The sequence below is a fragment of the Aulonocara stuartgranti genome (assembly GCF_965226115.1).
Source record: "Aulonocara stuartgranti genome assembly, chromosome: 3".
Classification (NCBI taxonomy): Eukaryota; Metazoa; Chordata; class Actinopteri; order Cichliformes; family Cichlidae; genus Aulonocara; species Aulonocara stuartgranti.
The window spans coordinates 36,793,065-36,811,691 of NC_138941.1; the positions used below are offsets into that span (position 1 = coordinate 36,793,065).

The window sequence follows — 18,627 nt, forward strand, 5'->3', positions numbered from 1 at the left end:
GGTGTTTACATTTAAGACAGACTGGATTTCATCATATTGTGCGCATGTGGTCAGAGACAGTTGTAAAGCTGTTTGTAGATTATGAACAAATTCAGGTAAGAAAATATTGCTGAATTACAGATTCTTGCAAAGGCATTAATGTCATGGGATGTAAAGGCATTAGGGGAGCATCTAGTGGAGTTCGAATATAACTGTAGTCTGTTTTTGCTCCACTTGGAAGAAGTGAAACTAAGATTCAAACATGAGCGATGAAGAAACGATTTCACATAAAGAACAAACAGGAAATGTAACACTGTCAGTTCAATTTATTCACAAATCGACTACAATACAAATTCAAACATGATCACGAATATGATGCAGTTCTTTGTGAAATAATGATTTGTGAGTAATTTGTGAATGTGGACTATATATGAAATACATACAAAAGACATCATCATACTACCCTAAATCACTCAAACATCTTAAGAATACCTTAAAGATAACACGAATCCAGTGACATCTGAAGAGTGACATGTAACACCCCCCCCCCCCCCCCCAAAAAAAACCCCAAAACAACATTATGCATTACACGGGCATTATGAAGGATGTTACATTTAAACAACTTCAGAAGTCTGTAATGAAGAAGAGGATTAGGGGGATCTACCTTGGACCATGATACAGCTAAATATAACTCTTTTTGTAACGTCTGCAATCTCCTAAAATGAGCAGGACACATATTACACCATGTAATTATCACAATGATTCACATTCAGGACAATTTCTGAATTTTAAAAAATAAACCAACATATTTGGAAACTTTTTTCATAAAACCATAAATTTGCCTCTTGGAAGTCACAAAGTCATCAAACCTTCCAAAATATTGCAGATTTTACCCTCTTGATAAAACTACTATTTATCTGCATACATACATTGTCAACATTTTTCTAGTTTCTGTTTGAGTTAAATACAACTACTTTTTTTATTATTATTTTTTAATTTTTGCAAACAATAACTTATTAAATGTATAATATGTTGGAGATTATCTAGTTTTCATGAGACAAAACAGATTTGTATTATTAGCAAAAATTACTTTATATAAAATACTAGAGGAGTAAATAAAATCATTAACATATAGAAGGAAGAAAACTGGGCCTAATATTGATATGTGGTGCTTTTATTGAATATTTGCTATTAACAGGCTAAATACAGGTACTATCTCTGCAATAATCCTATACTTCTGTTGTTAATAAAGCACTAAGAAAAAGTCTTGAGACCCCCCTAATTTATCTATATCTTGCTTCCAAACAGCCAGATTATCTTGTTGTTTTTTCTTGCTTTTGTTTGTTAGTTTTTGTTTTTGTTAGTTTTAGGGTTTTTTTTAAGTGGTCTTTTGCACAGCACTGGAGTTAACTAACAATTCCACTGAAGAATAAACTTTTTTCAGCTGCAGCATTCTATGAAATAAATATTCTCCCTGGTGTTTTGTTTTTGCCACATTTCATTGCATTTCAGCTTTATACGTTTTGGACCTTTGAGAATCTCGAGTTCGTAATAACTGAGCTGCCAGTGGCTCAGTGAGGCAGAAAAGCATCAACCAACCTGTTTTATGTGCACATGTAATCAAGTGCTGAAAATATTATTTGTAATAATGAATCAAACGCTCAAGTTCATATCAAAAGCATTTTTACAAAAACAATCATGTTTAATCCTGCATTTTACACTTCAATTATAATGTCAGTGCTGCTGTATTATCCATTTGATGATATGCTTTAAATACACATATCCCATAAAAACACTCATTAGACAGCATACACACTGATTTTGACCTTCTGTGTGTATTTATACTTGAACATCAACCTCATCTGCCTCTTCTTTACAATAGCAACAACAACAAATAAATAATAAGACGTTGGTCAGAGTGGTGCTCCAAAATGCAAAAAGGTAGAGTGTCTTACTGCAGGATCTGTAGTCTGTAATCTGAAGTTGTTTATAATTGCTGTAGATCACTGCATTACCTGCAGAAATATGAGAGAGATCTCAGAAAATGAATGATTTTGGTGCAATATCAATTAAAGAAACAGTTGAATAGAATGTGTTATATATTTCTATTCTTCGGGCACTTGAGAGGAGAACAAACACAAGCTTTGCGATGAATCCAGTCGTTTTTAGCTTTCATTATTTCTATTTTCCTTATCTGTTTTTTTTTGGTGCAGCACCTAACTTCATCCACAGCTAGAAACAAGCGGTTTAAGCTCCTCCTTTAATCCCATCAGTACTTGAATTAGTATGATATTTTTGCTTAATTAGTCCTTTATTTTGCCAAGTTAAAGTCTCCTTGATGTTAAAAATGTCCATTCCCAGAGTACACTGGTCAGGTTTAGGTTTAGGATCTGAACTTATCACTTGGTTACTTGAATAATTCCTATATTAACTATACGTATAGTTTTGCTTTTGGATTTCGTTCTCTGTCATACTCGTTGCTTGCTTAATGTGGTATTTTCTGCTGTGCAGGCGTCATGTTATTTTGCAAGAGCTGCCTGCTGTGGTCAGAAATTGAGTAAAACCCTTAAAGCTTACCAGCAATGTACCAGCAAATGAAGAAGAGGGTAGTCACGGACCAACAAAACTTGTTAGATGACCCGTACATACACCATGCAAAGAAGGCAAAGATGGGTCCACAAAGATAAATAGGGATGAAGGGAATTCCTGGACAGTCCTTGAAGTACTCCCCACCTTTTAGGCACAAAGACAAAGTATCACCAGAACTGCTTGCACGTCACCTGTTTGATGACTATCTTATTATAAACCTCTGGCTTTTCTCGTGAACTCTTTATTTGATCTAGTCTACACTGGTGTGGTGTATTGTTGGGGACACAGTGAAGGGCTCGCTCATGGAGTCACAGTTTTCTTAATTCAACTGTTAAGCTTTTACAACTTCTGCTTTCTTGAGCGATCAGATCCTAACAAAAAGTGTGGAGCAAACAATCAATATGTGTCAATATGTGTCTTACTGATGCTGAGAGGTAGTCTCAGATGTTATGTATCTAATTTGTTTGGAATTCAGGCTGCAGAGGACAAAAACACCTTCAGCACCATCATTAGTTAAAGTGCAGGAGCATAAAGGGAAACTATGGTATTCTTACAACTATGCATGTCATTTTCTATTGTCTGGTCCTGTTATCTCTGTATGTGAAGCAACTAATCTGTTAATAATATCATAAAAATAACACATGCTACATGCACTGGTAATATATATTCAGATAAATTCAGTCTGAATGTGCTGCTTCTCTCACTTACCAACTACCACTTGAGCAAAGACTGTGACGAATAAAAGCACTAAGATGCAAACTGAAGGGAGACAGAATAGATTTTTAACATCACAAATGAGACGGCTCAACAGCTGCAGATGTGCTGCACAGGACTCTCTTACCTAACGATGCTGTTTGTTTTGCCATTGTGCCAACTTTCACCAGCACAGATCCAGACAGTCCAGTTGTTTTTATTTGTCAGGAAAATGAAAAGATCAGCCTGCCAGAGAAGAGAAGCGTTTACTATCCATACAGTCTTGCATAATGAGCAACCACCTAATCCCCCCCACAGAAAATAAAATCAGGTGTTACCTTTCTGCTGTGTAAGACACTCAGTTTATGTAAATGTTAGTAATGTGCCACAAAAAACATAAAAAAATAAAAAATAAGAAATAAATAAAATTCCCATAAAGGACAATGATAAAGTGGCTCCTCTCATTTGTACTGGCAGGAAGTCTACCACAAAACAAACAACAAATTTGTTTGAACATTTTTGCTCTTTTCTTTTTTTAAAAGTAACATTTAGTTAATGCAGGCTCCAGCCCCTCTGGATTGGATAAGGTGAAGAGAATTAATGGACAGAAGTTATTGCCTATTAAACATAAATGCAAGTATAAAAGAGTACAATACAGGATGCGTCATGAAGAACTCAACAAATCCATCAGTGGGACGATATGACACACAAGACTGAGTGTCATGTACTGATAAGCATGTAGAGATATTCTTAACTGGCATTAAAAGTACTCACAAGTACAAAAGTAGCATAAAAATTGTTATACCTTCATTCTCTTTATAAGGAAACGTGTTTACCTGGAGGTGCACTGAAAAAAGATGTGAAGATGTACCAAGGAAGAAGCCTGCGCCACCAAAACAACAATGCTGGAGGATTAGTGATGAAACAGAAAGTTATGTCCTCAGGAAGCCACGTACTTGCAAGCGCTTCCTCTGGGGTTTAACTGCAGTTGGCATCTGTTTACAATGCATTACTGCTAATATTTCATTAGTCTATCACAGTTTTCTCTGATTTATTTTATAGAAAAAAACCCTAAATAACAGTTTCCTCATCTCCACTGAGCCCCCACTCATAAATAAAATTGCTAAAACTGCCACCCCAGCCTTCACTTTGCAAGCCTCTACAGTGGGGCAAAAAAGTATTTAGTCAGCCACCGGTTGTGCAAGTTCCCCCACCTAAAATGATGACAGAGGTCAGTAATTTGCACCAGAGGTACACTTCAACTGTGAGAGACAGAATGTGAAGAAAAAAAAAATCCATGAATCCACATGGTAGGATTTGTAAAGAATTTATTCGTAAATCAGGGTGGAAAATAAGTATTTGGTCACTAACAAAAATACAACTCAATACTTTGTTATTGCCAACAAAGGTTATGTTACAGAGGTCAAACGTTTACTATAGGTCTTTACCAGGTTTGCACACACAGTAGCTGGTATTTTGGCCCATTCCTCCATGCAGATCTTCTCGAGAGCAGTGATGTTTTGGGGCTGTCGCCGAGCAACACGGACTTTCAACTCCCGCCACAGATTTTCTATGGGGTTGAGGTCTGGAGACTGGCTAGGCCACTCCAGGACTTTCAAATGCTTCTTACGGAGCCACTCCTTTGTTGCCCGGGCGGTGTGTTTTGGATCATTGTCATGTTGGAAGACCCAGCCTCGTTTCATCTTCAAAGTTCTCACTGATGGAAGGAGGTTTTGGCTCAAAATCTCACGATACATGGCCCCATTCATTCTGTCCTTAACACGGATCAGTCGTCCTGTCCCCTTGGCAGAAAAACAGCCCCATAGCATGATGTTTCCACCCCCATGCTTCACAGTAGGTATGGTGTTCTTGGGATGCAACTCAGTATTCTTCGTCCTCCAAACACGACGAGTTGAGTTTATAGCAAAAAGTTCTACTTTGGTTTCATCTGACCACATGACATTCTCCCAATCCTCTGCTGTATCATCCATGTGCTCTCTGGCAAACTTCAGACGGGCCTGGACATGCACTGGCTTCAGCAGCGGAACACGTCTGGCACTGCGGGATTTGATTCCCTGCCGTTGTAGTGTGTTACTGATGGTGACCTTTGTTACTTTGGTCCCAGCTCTCTGCAGGTCATTCACCAGGTCCCCCCGTGTGGTTCTGGGATCTTTGCTCACCGTTCTCATGATCATTTTGACCCCACGGGATGAGATCTTGCGTGGAGCCCCAGATGGAGGGAGATTATCAGTGGTCTTGTATGTCTTCCATTTTCTGATGATTGCTCCCACAGTTGATTTTTTCACACCAAGCTGCTTGCCTATTGTAGATTCACTCTTCCCAGTCTGGTGCAGGTCTACAATACTTTTCCTGGTGTCCTTCGAAAGCTCTTTGGTCTTGGCCATGGCGGAGTTTGGAGTCTGACTGTTTGAGGCTGTGGACAGGTGTCTTTTATACAGATGATGAGTTCAAACAGGTGCCATTCATACAGGTAACGAGTGGGGGACAGAAAAGCTTCTTACAGAGGACGTTACAGGTCTGTGAGAGCCAGAGATTTTCCTTGTTTGAGGTGACCAAATACTTATTTTCCACCCTGATTTACGAATAAATTCTTTACAAATCCTACCATGTGGATTCATGGATTTTTTTTTCACATTCTGTCACTCACAGTTGAAGTGTACCTCTGGTGCAAATTACTGACCTCTGTCATCATTTTAGGTGGGGGAACTTGCACAATCGGTGGCTGACTAAATACTTTTTTGCCCCACTGTATGCTTCCTGAGTGAAATCATCAGTCTCCACTGTTTCTCTTTTGTGACACCAATAACATTGGCAATTTAAAGGTTTTCCCATAATGAAAGGTGTATTCTACATACCAAACAGAACTACATTGTATATGAACCAACCTGTTTAAAAGGGTTTGAACGAGTGTAATTGTAAAACACTTAATTTTATTACTTTCCCTAAACTGGCTAGGCAGATAAATGGTTAGTTTATCATCATTCATTAGATTTTTTTTAATCATGATATATAATAGGCTCTTATTCAGTGGTTTCAATGGTCCAGATTAGTCAGTTGTCAGTGGCAGTTGACTATTCACAGACACTAACCCTTTTCAATTCAATTTTATTTAGGTAGCGCCAAATCACAAGCGCTTTATATTGCGAGGTAAAGACCCAACAATAGCACAAAAAGGAAACAAGTGACCCACTATGAGCAAGTGCTTTGGCGACAGTGGGAAGGAAAAACTCCCCTTTAACAGGAAGAAACCTCCAACAAAACCAGGCTCAGGGAGGGGCGGGGCCATCTGCTGTGACCGGCTGGGTTAAGGGGAGAAAGACTGGACAAACACAGGGTGTGGAAGCGAGCCAAACAGGAGAAGTAATAACTAATAATTTAAAACAGAATGGTGTATAGAGGTGTATACTTCAATTCTTACCCATAGTCGTCTTGCACAGAAACAGATATTTGAATAAATAAGCTTTGATATTGAGACAGTGCCAGATTGCAAATTTTAAACATCAGATACACTAAAAATATCTTTACTGTCCATTGTGCGATTGGGTCTAATGCTTTTTTGCACAGATAACTACCGTTTAGCGTGTAGGTCCAGAATTTCTGCTTTTCAGATAAAATCGATTAGCCACACAAAGCTTCCCACTCTTGTCTTTCGTTTTTATTTCTGACATGACAAAATACAGCAGGTCTTTTATTTCAAATGTCAAGATTCATGATCCATAACTTACAGCGATAAACCTCTGACAGACTTTAATGATGTGATTACATTTTGAACAGTGAAATACAGAGAAGTGTTGGTTTCCACAGAAAACAAACCTACACTTTACAGAATTATAATTATGAAAAACTACATTACACAGGATTTTTTTTGGTATTCGTTTATTCCCTGATTGATACCATTACCAAAGTGACTTTTTCCATTTCATCATTTACACGCAATAACCCAAATTTGTGGCTCATCATGTAACAGCACATCTACAGATTCAGATGTATCAGCTGAATCCTGACACTGATGCTGGGCGTTTATCAGCAAATAGGATGGCAGTAAACGATGTCATCTGTATCTGTAGCGTCACTAAAAGAGTTTAATGACGAGCTGAGATCCTTGTGAGAAAAACCTTCCTCACATTTATAATATAGACGTGTTTTCCTGGGACAAACATGGAAACAAATAGGAAAGTAAAAATAATTTTGCTGTTGGAATCAGCTCTCGCATAAATTCTTAAACACCAATGATCTTCTTGATTTCAGAATAAAATTCCTGTAAACAGTAGCTGCTGCAGAGGTATAGAAAATGCTCATCTTTCAACACAAGATGCGCGGTCAAATCACACACAACATATTCGTAAACATATCTGCATCAGCAGCATATTAATTGTGTGCGTCCAGTACCGTCATCGTTTCTGAACGTCGTTACACGTCGTCATCGGGATCGGCACGGCCACACAGGCAGAAGCAGAGGAGGACCAAGAAGCCGCACACGAAAAACAAACCGATCAGGATGTAAACCAGAGTGGTGGTCCAGAAGGCAAACAGGTACAGGGTCTTGTTGCAGTAGGAGCTCACATCTGTTGCGTTTTTGGTGTAGTTAGGCTGATAAATAGAGTAGATCCATACATTACCTAAAAAAAAAATAAAAAAATAAAAGGAAAACAAATGAAGTGAAGAATGAATAATAATTGTTTGATCTCTCTGCACATAAGCTGGACTTTAGTGTTTGGAGGCCTGACAGCTGACAGGATGTGCACGGCAGCACTTGAAGCCTCACTGAGCTTAGACAACTATTCTAATTATCTTAATTCATGTTACATGTACCTCTCAGGGGTTTGTGTGTAGTAATCCATTAAAACAGCCATATATTGCCACCTAGTGGCCCTTGCATGTTACAACATTCTCATTCTCACCCTAGTATACCTTAATGCTCATGTGAACAGTTGTTCAAAAAATATCTGGTTTTAGTAATCCAGTTTTTTCCTTCTCTGGATTATGTGCATCTAATCCATCCTACTTTTATCCTGGTTGTTCAAAACAGAACTTAAAGGCTCACTCTGATCCAAGTACAGACTTTCAAACATGATCAAATTCAGATTACCAGCATTTTCATTAGGATGCTAAAATAAAAAAAAAAAAAAAAAAAAAAAAAAAAAAAAAAATTAAAACAAAATTAGAAAGATTCCCAATTAACTGCCTGCAGTTTAACGCCCTATGACAAATGGAATATCTGTTCAGAACGCACCCTGCCTCTCGACCAATGGTAGCTTGGATAGGTTCCAGCGCCCCTGCGAGCCTGATAAAATTTGATTGAAGTTTGATAACAAACAGCTATTTTGGGAATATTTAATTAGAAAGAAATTCGCTATTTTATCCACAACCAAGTTTACCTCACCTACTTTATCATGACTCAGAAGCACTGTACTGCATGACCTAAATAACTGCACTACCACAAAAGCCACAATTAAGACAGATACAGTCAGCTACTGCTGGTGATGTTAGCTAGCAAAAGAGACAATTAAAAAGATGATTGAAAAACATCAGCTGAGACATTTTCTGCACTTTTTGGCTCTGACAGAAAGCAGCAAACACTGAGAGCCTATGGATAGATTTAAGTCTTTAATGAGTTAAGGTTTATCTACTGTGATCACCTTTAACATTCTTAATTCATAACCATTTTTAAAATAATGTCTTGTCTTGATCTTATTAGACCTTCCAGATTACTTCTGAAAACTAGGCCCAGTTTCCCAGACATGGATTAATCCAAGTCTTACACCATAATCATTTTCTAACATAACTTTACTAAATTTACTTCCTTTATTCCTTCTTGTGAGGTGTTTGGATGGCCCTACCCAGGCAATACCAGTACTTGAGGGCGATAAGGCCATCGGGAAGTGTGAGACAATGAGGAAGCGGAGGAGCATTTTCTCAGAGACTTTGCACAACCTTATTTATTTTTAGAACCAGAGTAGTCACGTCGCAGCAGTCACGTCGCAGCAGTCACGTCGCAGCAGTCACGTCGCAGCAGTCACGTCGCAGCAGTCACGTCGCAGCAGTCACGTCGCAGGTTTAAGAAACTTCTCCATTCGCTAAACTTTTAAGAACTGGAAGCTACATCCATCATTCATATACAGATTGTGATCTGCTCTTCCCTCTGCCAAGAATAATGGCTATTGATCTTCTGACCAATGAGAAAAGAGAGCATATTGATCAATCAACACTCAACCCTAAAGACTACAGTCCTAATTTACATCCATGTTTTCGAGCTTGTACTCCTCGTTTTCGTAGCGGCTAGCTTCTTTCACGCAGTGCTAGCGTGGGATATCAGTTTTAATGATTAGACAGGGAATCCTGCACCCCGAGTACATAAGACTCAGTGTCTGCTATGATAAATCTAAGAGACACAATGAAGGGAGAGCACTTAACACAGCACCATATATTTTTTGCTGGCTTTTTAATACATTCAGTTTGGTGTTTGGAGAGTCATGGAGCTGAAACTAATGTGGTCTATAATAGAAACATTCTGCTATAAAAGCTGCATGAAGCACACTGTAAACATTGCCTGTTCTGTTTGCGGTGCTGAGAGCCGTTAATGTTTAATCTCTTCGGTGTGAATTTATGCTGGTGGTTTGTCCGATGACCATGATTGTATTTACACAATTTTAACAGGCAGCCAACCAGAAACAGGTCACTTCCTTGACTTTTTAACTCACCAGCAATAAACCAGCAGAAGAGAAAGACAGATGTCAAGGAGTTCCAGGTTGTGCAGATTGTGCTCAGAGGGTTGGAGGTGCCTTCTTCGGGCTCCCTGGCGCAGGGCAAGCAGGAGAGCAACGACAGAATCAGGCCAAAGACTCCCACCACTATCAGATAGATGGGGATGAAGTGCTCACGCGGACACTCATCAAGGTATATTGTCCCTGGTGGACACAAGGAGGATGATTCAAAAAAAGAACAATCTGAGCTGCCTGGAAAACTTTAATACTTGTGAACACTCAGTCAAGTAAGTAAGTATGGAGCTCACCAATTGCAATCTGAGCAATGGGCATGCCGCACAAAATCACCTTTGAAATCGCTGCAAGAAAAATAAAACACTGAACTCATTTTCTTCACATGATATTTACAGAAGTGAAACTATGACACCAGTGTTCCACCAGATTTTACCTAGAGCGGGTGCTGGGGGTTGAGGATGGTTCCGGATGCGTCCCAGAAGGTTACTGTTCGCCATTTTTCCTAATGAGTTTCTTCACCTGCAAAGGAAGATAAAGAGCTGAGCTGGTGAGAGAAAAAAAATTGTTCAGATTCTTTTAAAGGTTAAAGTGAAGTTGTGCAAAGCGATTTTGAGCAGCCAGAAAAGGCGGTGACAATGAAGCAAACAAAACAAATCTTCTGATTACAATACAAGAAATTTGTATCTTTGTCTGTGGCTCCTGTGGGCTCCAACCTACAGGTTTGTCAGGTCATCAAGCGGGCTATCAAACATCGAGAAATGTTTGAAAACGACCCAATTTTAGCATATGACCATCCACCACTTCTATTCTTTTTTAATTTTCCCCAATGTGATTAAGTACAACAGCTTGCTGGCAGTACACACACTAGGATTGGATACCAAACTCTGTATTTTTCAGGCTACTACGAAATCAGTCTGCAACAGATGTTTGGTACCATAACATGAGGACTGGTACCAGGATTAGAGGAAGAAAGAGAGCGTTCCTCTGATGTGTTGAGGAAGAACAAAAACACAGGATGGTGGCAGCGGTGGTGAGCCACAAACAATCTCAATTGAAAGGACTCTCAGAAAAAAATTGTCATGGCAACACAGCACATCTAATCTGATGAGACACCAGGTCAGTCAGAACATACTGTATATCATGAAGACATGAAGGTTATATCAAATCTGAAAACCAAATTCACTAGCAGAGCGGCAGCTAGCATTAGCATTGGGAGATAATGAGGAAACTTTTAGTGAGACGTTGTTAACAGTAAATCACCCTAACTTTATGTGAGATGGCACGTCTGAAATATTTCTATTTCACGGAGGAGCCATTTTCCACACTGAAGCTCTCTGAGCGCTCAATAAGATGTAACTGATTAAAAAAAAACAACTTAACCCTCTCATTAAACTTCTTGTTGCTAATGCACAACCAAGTCCTGCAGTGGTACTTCTGAGTAAAAAAAACAAACAAAACTCATAAAATATGTATGTGGGGTAATCAGGTTGTTAGTTTTTAACTGTTGCAAATTGGCAACGCCTGCCTTGAGAGGGTTAAATGGACACCTCTGAGTCTTGCAAAATTTTACATTCTTGTAATATTTATAGACCGTCAACTGAAACCTCCCAAATATTTCAGTGTCATTGCTAAAAAAAAATAAAAAAAATAAAAGAGCAACTTTTATTAATTGAGAAGCTTTAAACAAAAAATGAAATTACTGACCAAAACTCCAATCATCGAATTAGACAAACATATTTTCATTTCATTGTAAATGAAAGGTGATGGCATCGTGCATTAGTAGCTATGATAACACAATTTATAATTCATGGGCATGCTTCCAGCTATCAAGTGTGTCTCTTCTATAAAGTAGGAGAGACTCAGAAGAGAGAGTCCAAAACAATGAATACTACATTTCCCATACTGCAGCTGGACCCCATCTCTCATCGAACGAATTCCCATCTGAGGTAGGGCCACATGAGCCTAAATTCAATTTACTTTCTTGCAGTTTATGTTGCAGCTCTTAATTATGAGCACAGACAGAAAATGTGATTAAACGCGGTGAACACGGAGTGGATTCAGTCTGTGTGGAAACTGGATCGACTGAACTGCAGTGAAGAAGATAAAGGGGAAGACGGAGAGGTGTGTCTGCATTCACTACAAAGCCAGTTTGACCAATATTACTGGAAGAGCAGAGGAAAGGAAACAGCTCGTGTTCCACATTACAAAAGAGAGAACGCAGACACAATCACGAGCAGGGGAAAAATGTAGAGCATGTGTGATCCTGTTGAACAAACTTTTAACAGCATCCGAGTTGCTTTACGGAGTTCCTATAAAAGTGACGTAATTGCTTTCAACCCCCCCATACGCTTTATAATGTTCCCTATCCAGCACGTTTAACGTTAAACTGCAGCCTCGCCTTAATTTTTTAAGACGATAAGCGTCTCCGCCTGCGTGGGACACAGACACGAAGCGCGTGTCGTCTCTCGAGCCCTCAAACAACAGCAAAAAGTCAACACAAAGACAGAGGGAGGGAAAAATGAGTTTCTGTGTTTAAATAAACGAATGACAGATTCCCTTTTAAATCTCTTACCTTGTGCTCACTCCGAGTTCACCTCCTGCCAGCTGCTCGCGTCTCTGACAGCCTCACCTAGTCAGATGCAAAGCCTCCGCCTCTAGGGAGCGCGCGTACAAACTAAAGCGCTCGCTCACGCGGTCAGCTGATTGTGAAAGAGGCGAGAGGTGACAGGCTCTGACACACATCCGGTTTAATAATGAGAGTTGTTAATGATAAGCGTCAAAATGACTGTGAAACACACTGTGTAAACACTTCAATACTTAAATAAAACAGTTTGAAAAACAATTACTTAATGCAATTTTAAACTGTTGTTCTTTTCATACCACCGGCCTAAAAAATGGCTCCAAAAAGGTTTCTGAATGTTTCATTCCTTTGGACTGTTTTCAGAGATATATTTCAATATTTATTTATTTTTAAATTTCCAGGCTAATATGTTAAACTGGTGTTAAATATCTGAGAAAGAAGGAACGATTGTAACATAAAATGCAAATAAGGCTGAATTACTAAGGGTGTCATTAGGGTGAAATCATCTTTCTGCTCAAAGCAATGGTCGTGGCAGTTTGAGGTCCTTCACTTCTTACAGCAGCTGCTCACACATAGCAGCTGTCCTGATAATCAAATGCTGTCACATGAGAGCAGATAAAAGGAATGGGCCGTTTGTTCTTCTCAAAAGTTTATTGTTTGCATTTAAACAGAGGAGTGGAGCTCTGTGAATATCAGCAATACACGTATATGTGCATTGTTTTTGTAAGCATTGTAATGTGTAGTAATACTACAAGACAGATTTGAGTCTAATGAGAAGAAATGCTATTAAAAATGATTCACCCTTACGGGTCCCAGTGATGTCGCCGGATATTTCATTACATGCACTCATATATGTATTGATAAAGAAATGAGCGCAGTGCTGTTTAATGCTTTGATTTTAATTTGACATGTTTATGCTTTTAAAAAAAGATCAAATGATTTAAAAGAAAGGAATGCGAACTGTGAACTTCTGGTTCTCTGTCTGCAGCGGTCTGTAATCCGAACCGCTCAGTCTGACCACTGGAGATAAAAATAGTCGTTAAGTCAGATTTGTTATTGAATTACGGTGTGTATTTCATACTGCTGATTCTAGCTTTTTACTACAAGTGCTTCTAGTTTCATTTATTTATGAAAATTATGTATTGTATATGTATATATATATGATATATGTATATTTTTAAAATGTTATATTGTTACATAAAAATCATTTGAGGCCTTCCCCCCGAGACAAGAGTCAGTCTAAGTCTGCTCACCTTCGTTTTGTGGCGTTCCCTCCTCCCTCCTGTACTATAGCGTACTATAGTAAGGGTGTTTGGGTCTTCCCTTAGGAATAGGGCAAGTTGCTCGGTCATTTGGGGGGGCAGAGAATAGAACCGATGCTCCTCCACATACATGAAAGAAGCCAGTGAAGGATGTTCAGGCATCAGCCTAGGCATGCCCAACTGCAGGGAGATGGCAGGGCAGGACAGAACATGCTGAAGAGATTATGGCTCTTAGCTGACTGACCATTTCAGTGATTTAAGGCAGGTCTGCTGAGTGATAATAAAATAAAAAAAGAGATTTTTTCTATTGACGTGTGAGAAATGATATGTAAGAAATTATATAACATTTACGATCCTAACTGAGAAAAAAATATTATAGTCAAATTTCCAGCTTTTTTTTTTACTGTTTTTTTTTCTGTCCTATTGAAGGGCCAAGCCACCAGAATTAAAACTATACAAAAATGCAAACTAATTAATAAATCTACTTTAAGACTAAATAATATTAAAATGAGTATTTCATTATTTAATTTAAAAAAATGTCACTCACATTTAGTTTTCTGTTACCTCCTAAACCTTTCCTGTATTATTTAACTTTGTATTTATTCACCTGATTAATTCTGATTAGACATTTTATAATTTTCAGTAATTTTAATTAGTGCCGTCAAAATTAATGCATTAACGCAAATTAATCCGACATCACCGTTAACGCGATTAAAATTTTTAAAGCAGTTAACGCATCTGGAGTGCAGAAGAAGACTCAAAATCCCTGAAATGTTTCTGTCAACGCATTTCGGGCAGTTTGTCCAAGTAGAGTTACCTTCGCACATACGCAATAGGCAGAGATAGATCTGGTAGTGACGGGCACCTGAACCAATTAACCACACTGGCCCTCTCAATGGGAAATCTGAGTATTAAAAAAATAACAAGACGGAACAGTCGACCAACATAAAGTATTATGCACATTGTGGAAGAATTTATTTTCTTTTCACCAAAGCACTTCCAGCTTAAAATATCACATTGACGTCAAGCATACGTTAGTTGGTGATGCTGCTAGGACTTTGGCTAACGCGTCACCCAGCTTGCGACAAACCACCCACAGAGCATCGGGGACTCAGCAAGTCTAAGTCCGACGTAGACTGACATATATATTGACGTATATTGACTGACACAATTGCCAAGTGGATTGCAACAAACTGCAGACCTGTTAATATTGACGAGAACACGCGCTTTACATAGCTTTGCAAAGTAAAATGAAATACAGAAAAATAAGTAAGTACGTTGATAAATGAAAAATTAAATGCAGAATTCAAAACACTGGAAACATAAATTGTGGAAAATATAAAAATAAAATTGTAAAAAAATGTTTTGGTTTTGAAACCTTTGGGCAGCTTTGGTCCTCCGTACCTTTTCAGTATCTACAAATATCAGAACGTTCAAAGCTATTTCTAACCCTTCTTTCCTGACCAGCATTTCACCTGAGTCTGATACGAGAGTGGGAGAAGAGGCGAAGCAGGAAGGTGGTGGGCAGCACAACATAACGTCCCAGAGTCAGAGTTCCCCTCAGTGTCACACTCCGGGAATCCATGTAGATGGAGCTGGCCGCCTGCTCCACCACGCACTGCACCCGACTGCAGCGGTTCACCTCCACCTGCAGATGATGAGGAAGGACTGAAATATTTTTTTTATGACTCAAAAAACGTGAGGTTGCTCAGTGGCCCGGCTCACCTTCAACACCTCAAAGCCAATAGGCAGGTTTTCTCCTTTTCCATTTTTCCTCCACATCCTCCTGTCCTCCTGCTGCAGACAGATCAGCACCTCCTCCTCTTTGGCTCGCACCTCAAACATGAACTAATAAGAATGAAAAGTCATTTTTAGCATTCATGTGCTGATGCAAACCCTGGTTTCAATCTTATATTTACCTGTGGATTGTGCAGGAAGGTGTCCCTGTGATTGATACATCCACCACACCGGCTCCTCTTATCCAACTCCACCTTCCATACTCCATTCACCTTCCCACCACCCTTTTCTGCTGTCACTTTGTTCACATCAGGCTTGCTTCTTCCTCTTTTCCTTCCTTCCTGTTGACTCTCACCGAGTCGATCCTCCTTTCTGTTCCCACGCTGCTTGGTCCCTCCAGGCCCGTTGCTGCTCTTACTCAGGGTCAGTGTAGGGTTACTCTGGAGCACAGTGGGTGGAGGTGCTCCATGGGTGGGGGGAGGTAGAACCCACTCCCCGTAGCAGCTCACTTCTCTCCAGCGAGATCTCGGCCACAGCAGAGTCCTCTCCACCAGTCTGCACACCACCACGTCTGTAAAGTGTTGACAGAAGTCCTCGAAATCCATCCTGAGGGAAAAGGAAAAGAATAAAAAGTGAGGCAGAAACCAGCTAACCCACATGACTTTTTGTTCTTCAAATAATAAAAATCAGAAGTACCAAAACTCCCCGACATCACGAACAACGAGCCCCATCTTGTCCCTCTCTGCACGACTCAGTTGCTGCCACTGCTCTGACCTGCAGGGGGCACACAAGGACAGAAAGCAGAACACTTGGAAAGGACATAAAAATAAAAGCAGTGTTTCAGCTTCTAGAAACCTTTAGTGATCCAGTTCTCAGACTTCCATGATGTGAACAGCAGATGTCCCTCCACCCCAGTAAAACAAATCCCAAACTATTGTAAAATGTCAGAATCTCTCCAGAATATCAGCAGTGGCATTATAAAATGCTGCAAACCACAGCGACACTGTTAAAGTCAGCAAAGACTTTTCCCCCCAGAGCTCCTACAAGATGCTCTCAGCAGTCTGACATGTGGCAGAAGCCAGTGCAAAGACTTCAAAGTCACCTCTCACCTCTGACTCCAGGCACCGGTCCAATCTGTGGTCCCCCACGGGTTCCTCATGCGGACCATAAAGAGTCTGGATGTCCCGCCTCTCTTCAGTACCTTCTCCCCCAACCTCACCTTCCTCACTGCCGTGATCCCGTAGGCGTGTCCTCGCACGAGCCCACACTCCAGCACTGACTCCACGGTCTCCCCCTCTGCAGGCTGAGAAACGTGTAAAATCTTTTTAACCAATCTGTTTAACAGTTTTTAAAATGTTCAAGACTCAGAAGCCCTACCCGTATGGAGCAAGTGATGAGGGATTTGTATTCATGGACCTTGGTTAAAGTCTGGCAGAGCGCCCTCCTCTGGTCACTGTGAAGTCTTAGAGCCTCACGATCCAGACTGAGCGGCTCTGAAACTCCACCAGTGAAGTCGATCAGGGCCTCTGCAGTGTTCCCTCCCTCCAAGGCCTCGTAGCAGCCGTTAAGTCTAAAAGTTGAGAGAGGGATTGAGTGATTGATTCAGGATCATTACATATTAGGACTGCCATAAGTAGTGGTTGTGGCAGTCAAGATGTAGGTTCAGCAGCCTGCATAAAATTAACAACAGTCCCATCGAATACCAAAACCAGCATTTGGACTTTGCTGCTTATAAATGGAACACACTAGCAAAAAACCTGCATCCCCTGATTTCTCTGATTCTGATTACTCTTGCACATTTTTCTTAATTTGCATGTATAATGTATGATACGTCCTTTTATTATGTAAATCTTTGTCTGTTTTTTTTTTTTATTTGTACACAGGTCACAATCGCATTGAGACTACATGTTTAAACATAGGATTTAGTGATAATATGCGTGCCTCACACAGACTGAGATACTTGCTAAAACAAAATACAAAGGTTTCACTCACCAAAAACTGGATGGACTTTACACCTCACAGCAATCAAAGTTTATGCCACACAATCACATTAAAAAAGGCACAATCACCACAAACACAGTCAAAGGGGTGCACAGTTGAAACAAAACAGAAGCCTGGCAACCTGTCTGGGTACCCAGCTAACTAATAATCAGTGTTGGGCAAGTTACTTTGAAAAAGTAATTAATTATAGTTACTAATTACTTCTTCAAAACAGTAACTGAGTTAGTACCTGAGTTACAAAATTCTAAAAGTAATTAATTACTAAGAAAAGTAACAATTGCGTTACTTTAAAAAAAAAAATTAGGGTATAATTGGCTGTTTTTGACTACTTTCAATTTTACCTCTACATTTCACCTTTAAAAACTATTTACTTTGCCATGTTTGGTATCATTCTTTTCAGCACAGCCTCACATGTCTGAATTTACAGTTATGTTTTCATTTTGACATACTGTATTAGCACAACTGATCTGAAATCAGACAAAAAAAACCCAAACTTTGAGTAGAAAAAGTTATATTCTTTTACTGTAACAACCACGAACGTGTTTAATGAATCATATTTCTGTCACGGTTCTGGGTCAGTTCTGACCCAGCATTTTGAGTTCTCATGTTTTGGTTTGATTTTGTATTTTTGGTTATTTTCTTGATCTATTGTCAGGCTATGATGATGATGATGATGATGATGTTTAGTATATTCCAGCTTATTCTGGTTTAAGTTTAATTCTGCCTGTGTAAAGTCCATGTTTCTTAGTCTGCGTCTTTGTTTATTGTTTCCTGTTTTATTTTGAAAGATTATGTCTTATGTCAGTGTGTCCAGCAATAAAGCTGAGGTTTTTTGAGGTGCATTCTGTTTCCGAGTCCTGCATTTGGATCCACATCTCCACCTGCCGCACACAGAGCCCTGACAATTTCATAACTTTGAATGTAAATATAAATTGTAAATTTTAAAATCCTATGCACAAGTTTTGCAAACAACAAAGTTATTTGCAGCCATTTACTTTTCACCTTTTTTTTATAGCCATTTCAAACTATTTACATAACAGTCAGG

At 39.4% G+C, this 18,627-nt stretch overlaps 2 protein-coding genes and 1 long non-coding RNA gene across 4 annotated transcripts; all 3 read right to left on the reverse strand.

Annotated features, from left to right (window-relative positions):
- Positions 1-61: 61 nt before the first annotated feature.
- Positions 62-4,577, reverse strand: LOC309702068. The gene is made up of 5 exons (XR_014275358.1): positions 4,098-4,577; positions 3,410-3,507; positions 3,277-3,327; positions 2,557-2,712; positions 62-1,994 (listed from the first exon to the last, which is right to left on the reverse strand). It is a non-coding gene; the product is annotated as an uncharacterized lncRNA (long non-coding RNA).
- A 2,338-nt stretch (positions 4,578-6,915) lies between these two features.
- LOC309701920 (transmembrane protein 272-like) lies at positions 6,916-12,673 on the reverse strand. 2 transcript variants are annotated; one of them, XM_082526242.1, is made up of 5 exons: positions 12,574-12,673; positions 10,435-10,520; positions 10,295-10,345; positions 9,984-10,190; positions 6,916-7,901 (listed from the first exon to the last, which is right to left on the reverse strand). In XM_082526242.1, the coding sequence occupies exons 2-5, from the start codon at positions 10,496-10,498 to the stop codon at positions 7,693-7,695; spliced, it is 531 nt and encodes a 176-aa protein (XP_082382368.1). In that variant the 5' UTR covers positions 10,499-10,520; positions 12,574-12,673; the 3' UTR covers positions 6,916-7,692. The 2 variants fall into 2 exon arrangements, with proteins under 2 accessions (XP_082382368.1, XP_082382369.1); XM_082526243.1 differs by having other exon boundaries at positions 10,435-10,545.
- Positions 12,674-15,313: 2,640 nt separating this feature from the next.
- Positions 15,314-17,277, reverse strand: LOC309703053 (calpain-5-like; the record flags this gene model as incomplete). Its single annotated transcript, XM_082527757.1, has 7 exons — positions 15,314-15,492; positions 15,570-15,692; positions 15,764-16,187; positions 16,278-16,355; positions 16,691-16,884; positions 16,959-17,151; positions 17,270-17,277. 7 exons carry the CDS (start codon positions 17,275-17,277, stop codon positions 15,316-15,318), a joined length of 1,197 nt encoding a protein of 398 aa, XP_082383883.1. The 3' UTR covers positions 15,314-15,315.
- Positions 17,278-18,627: the final 1,350 nt, after the last annotated feature.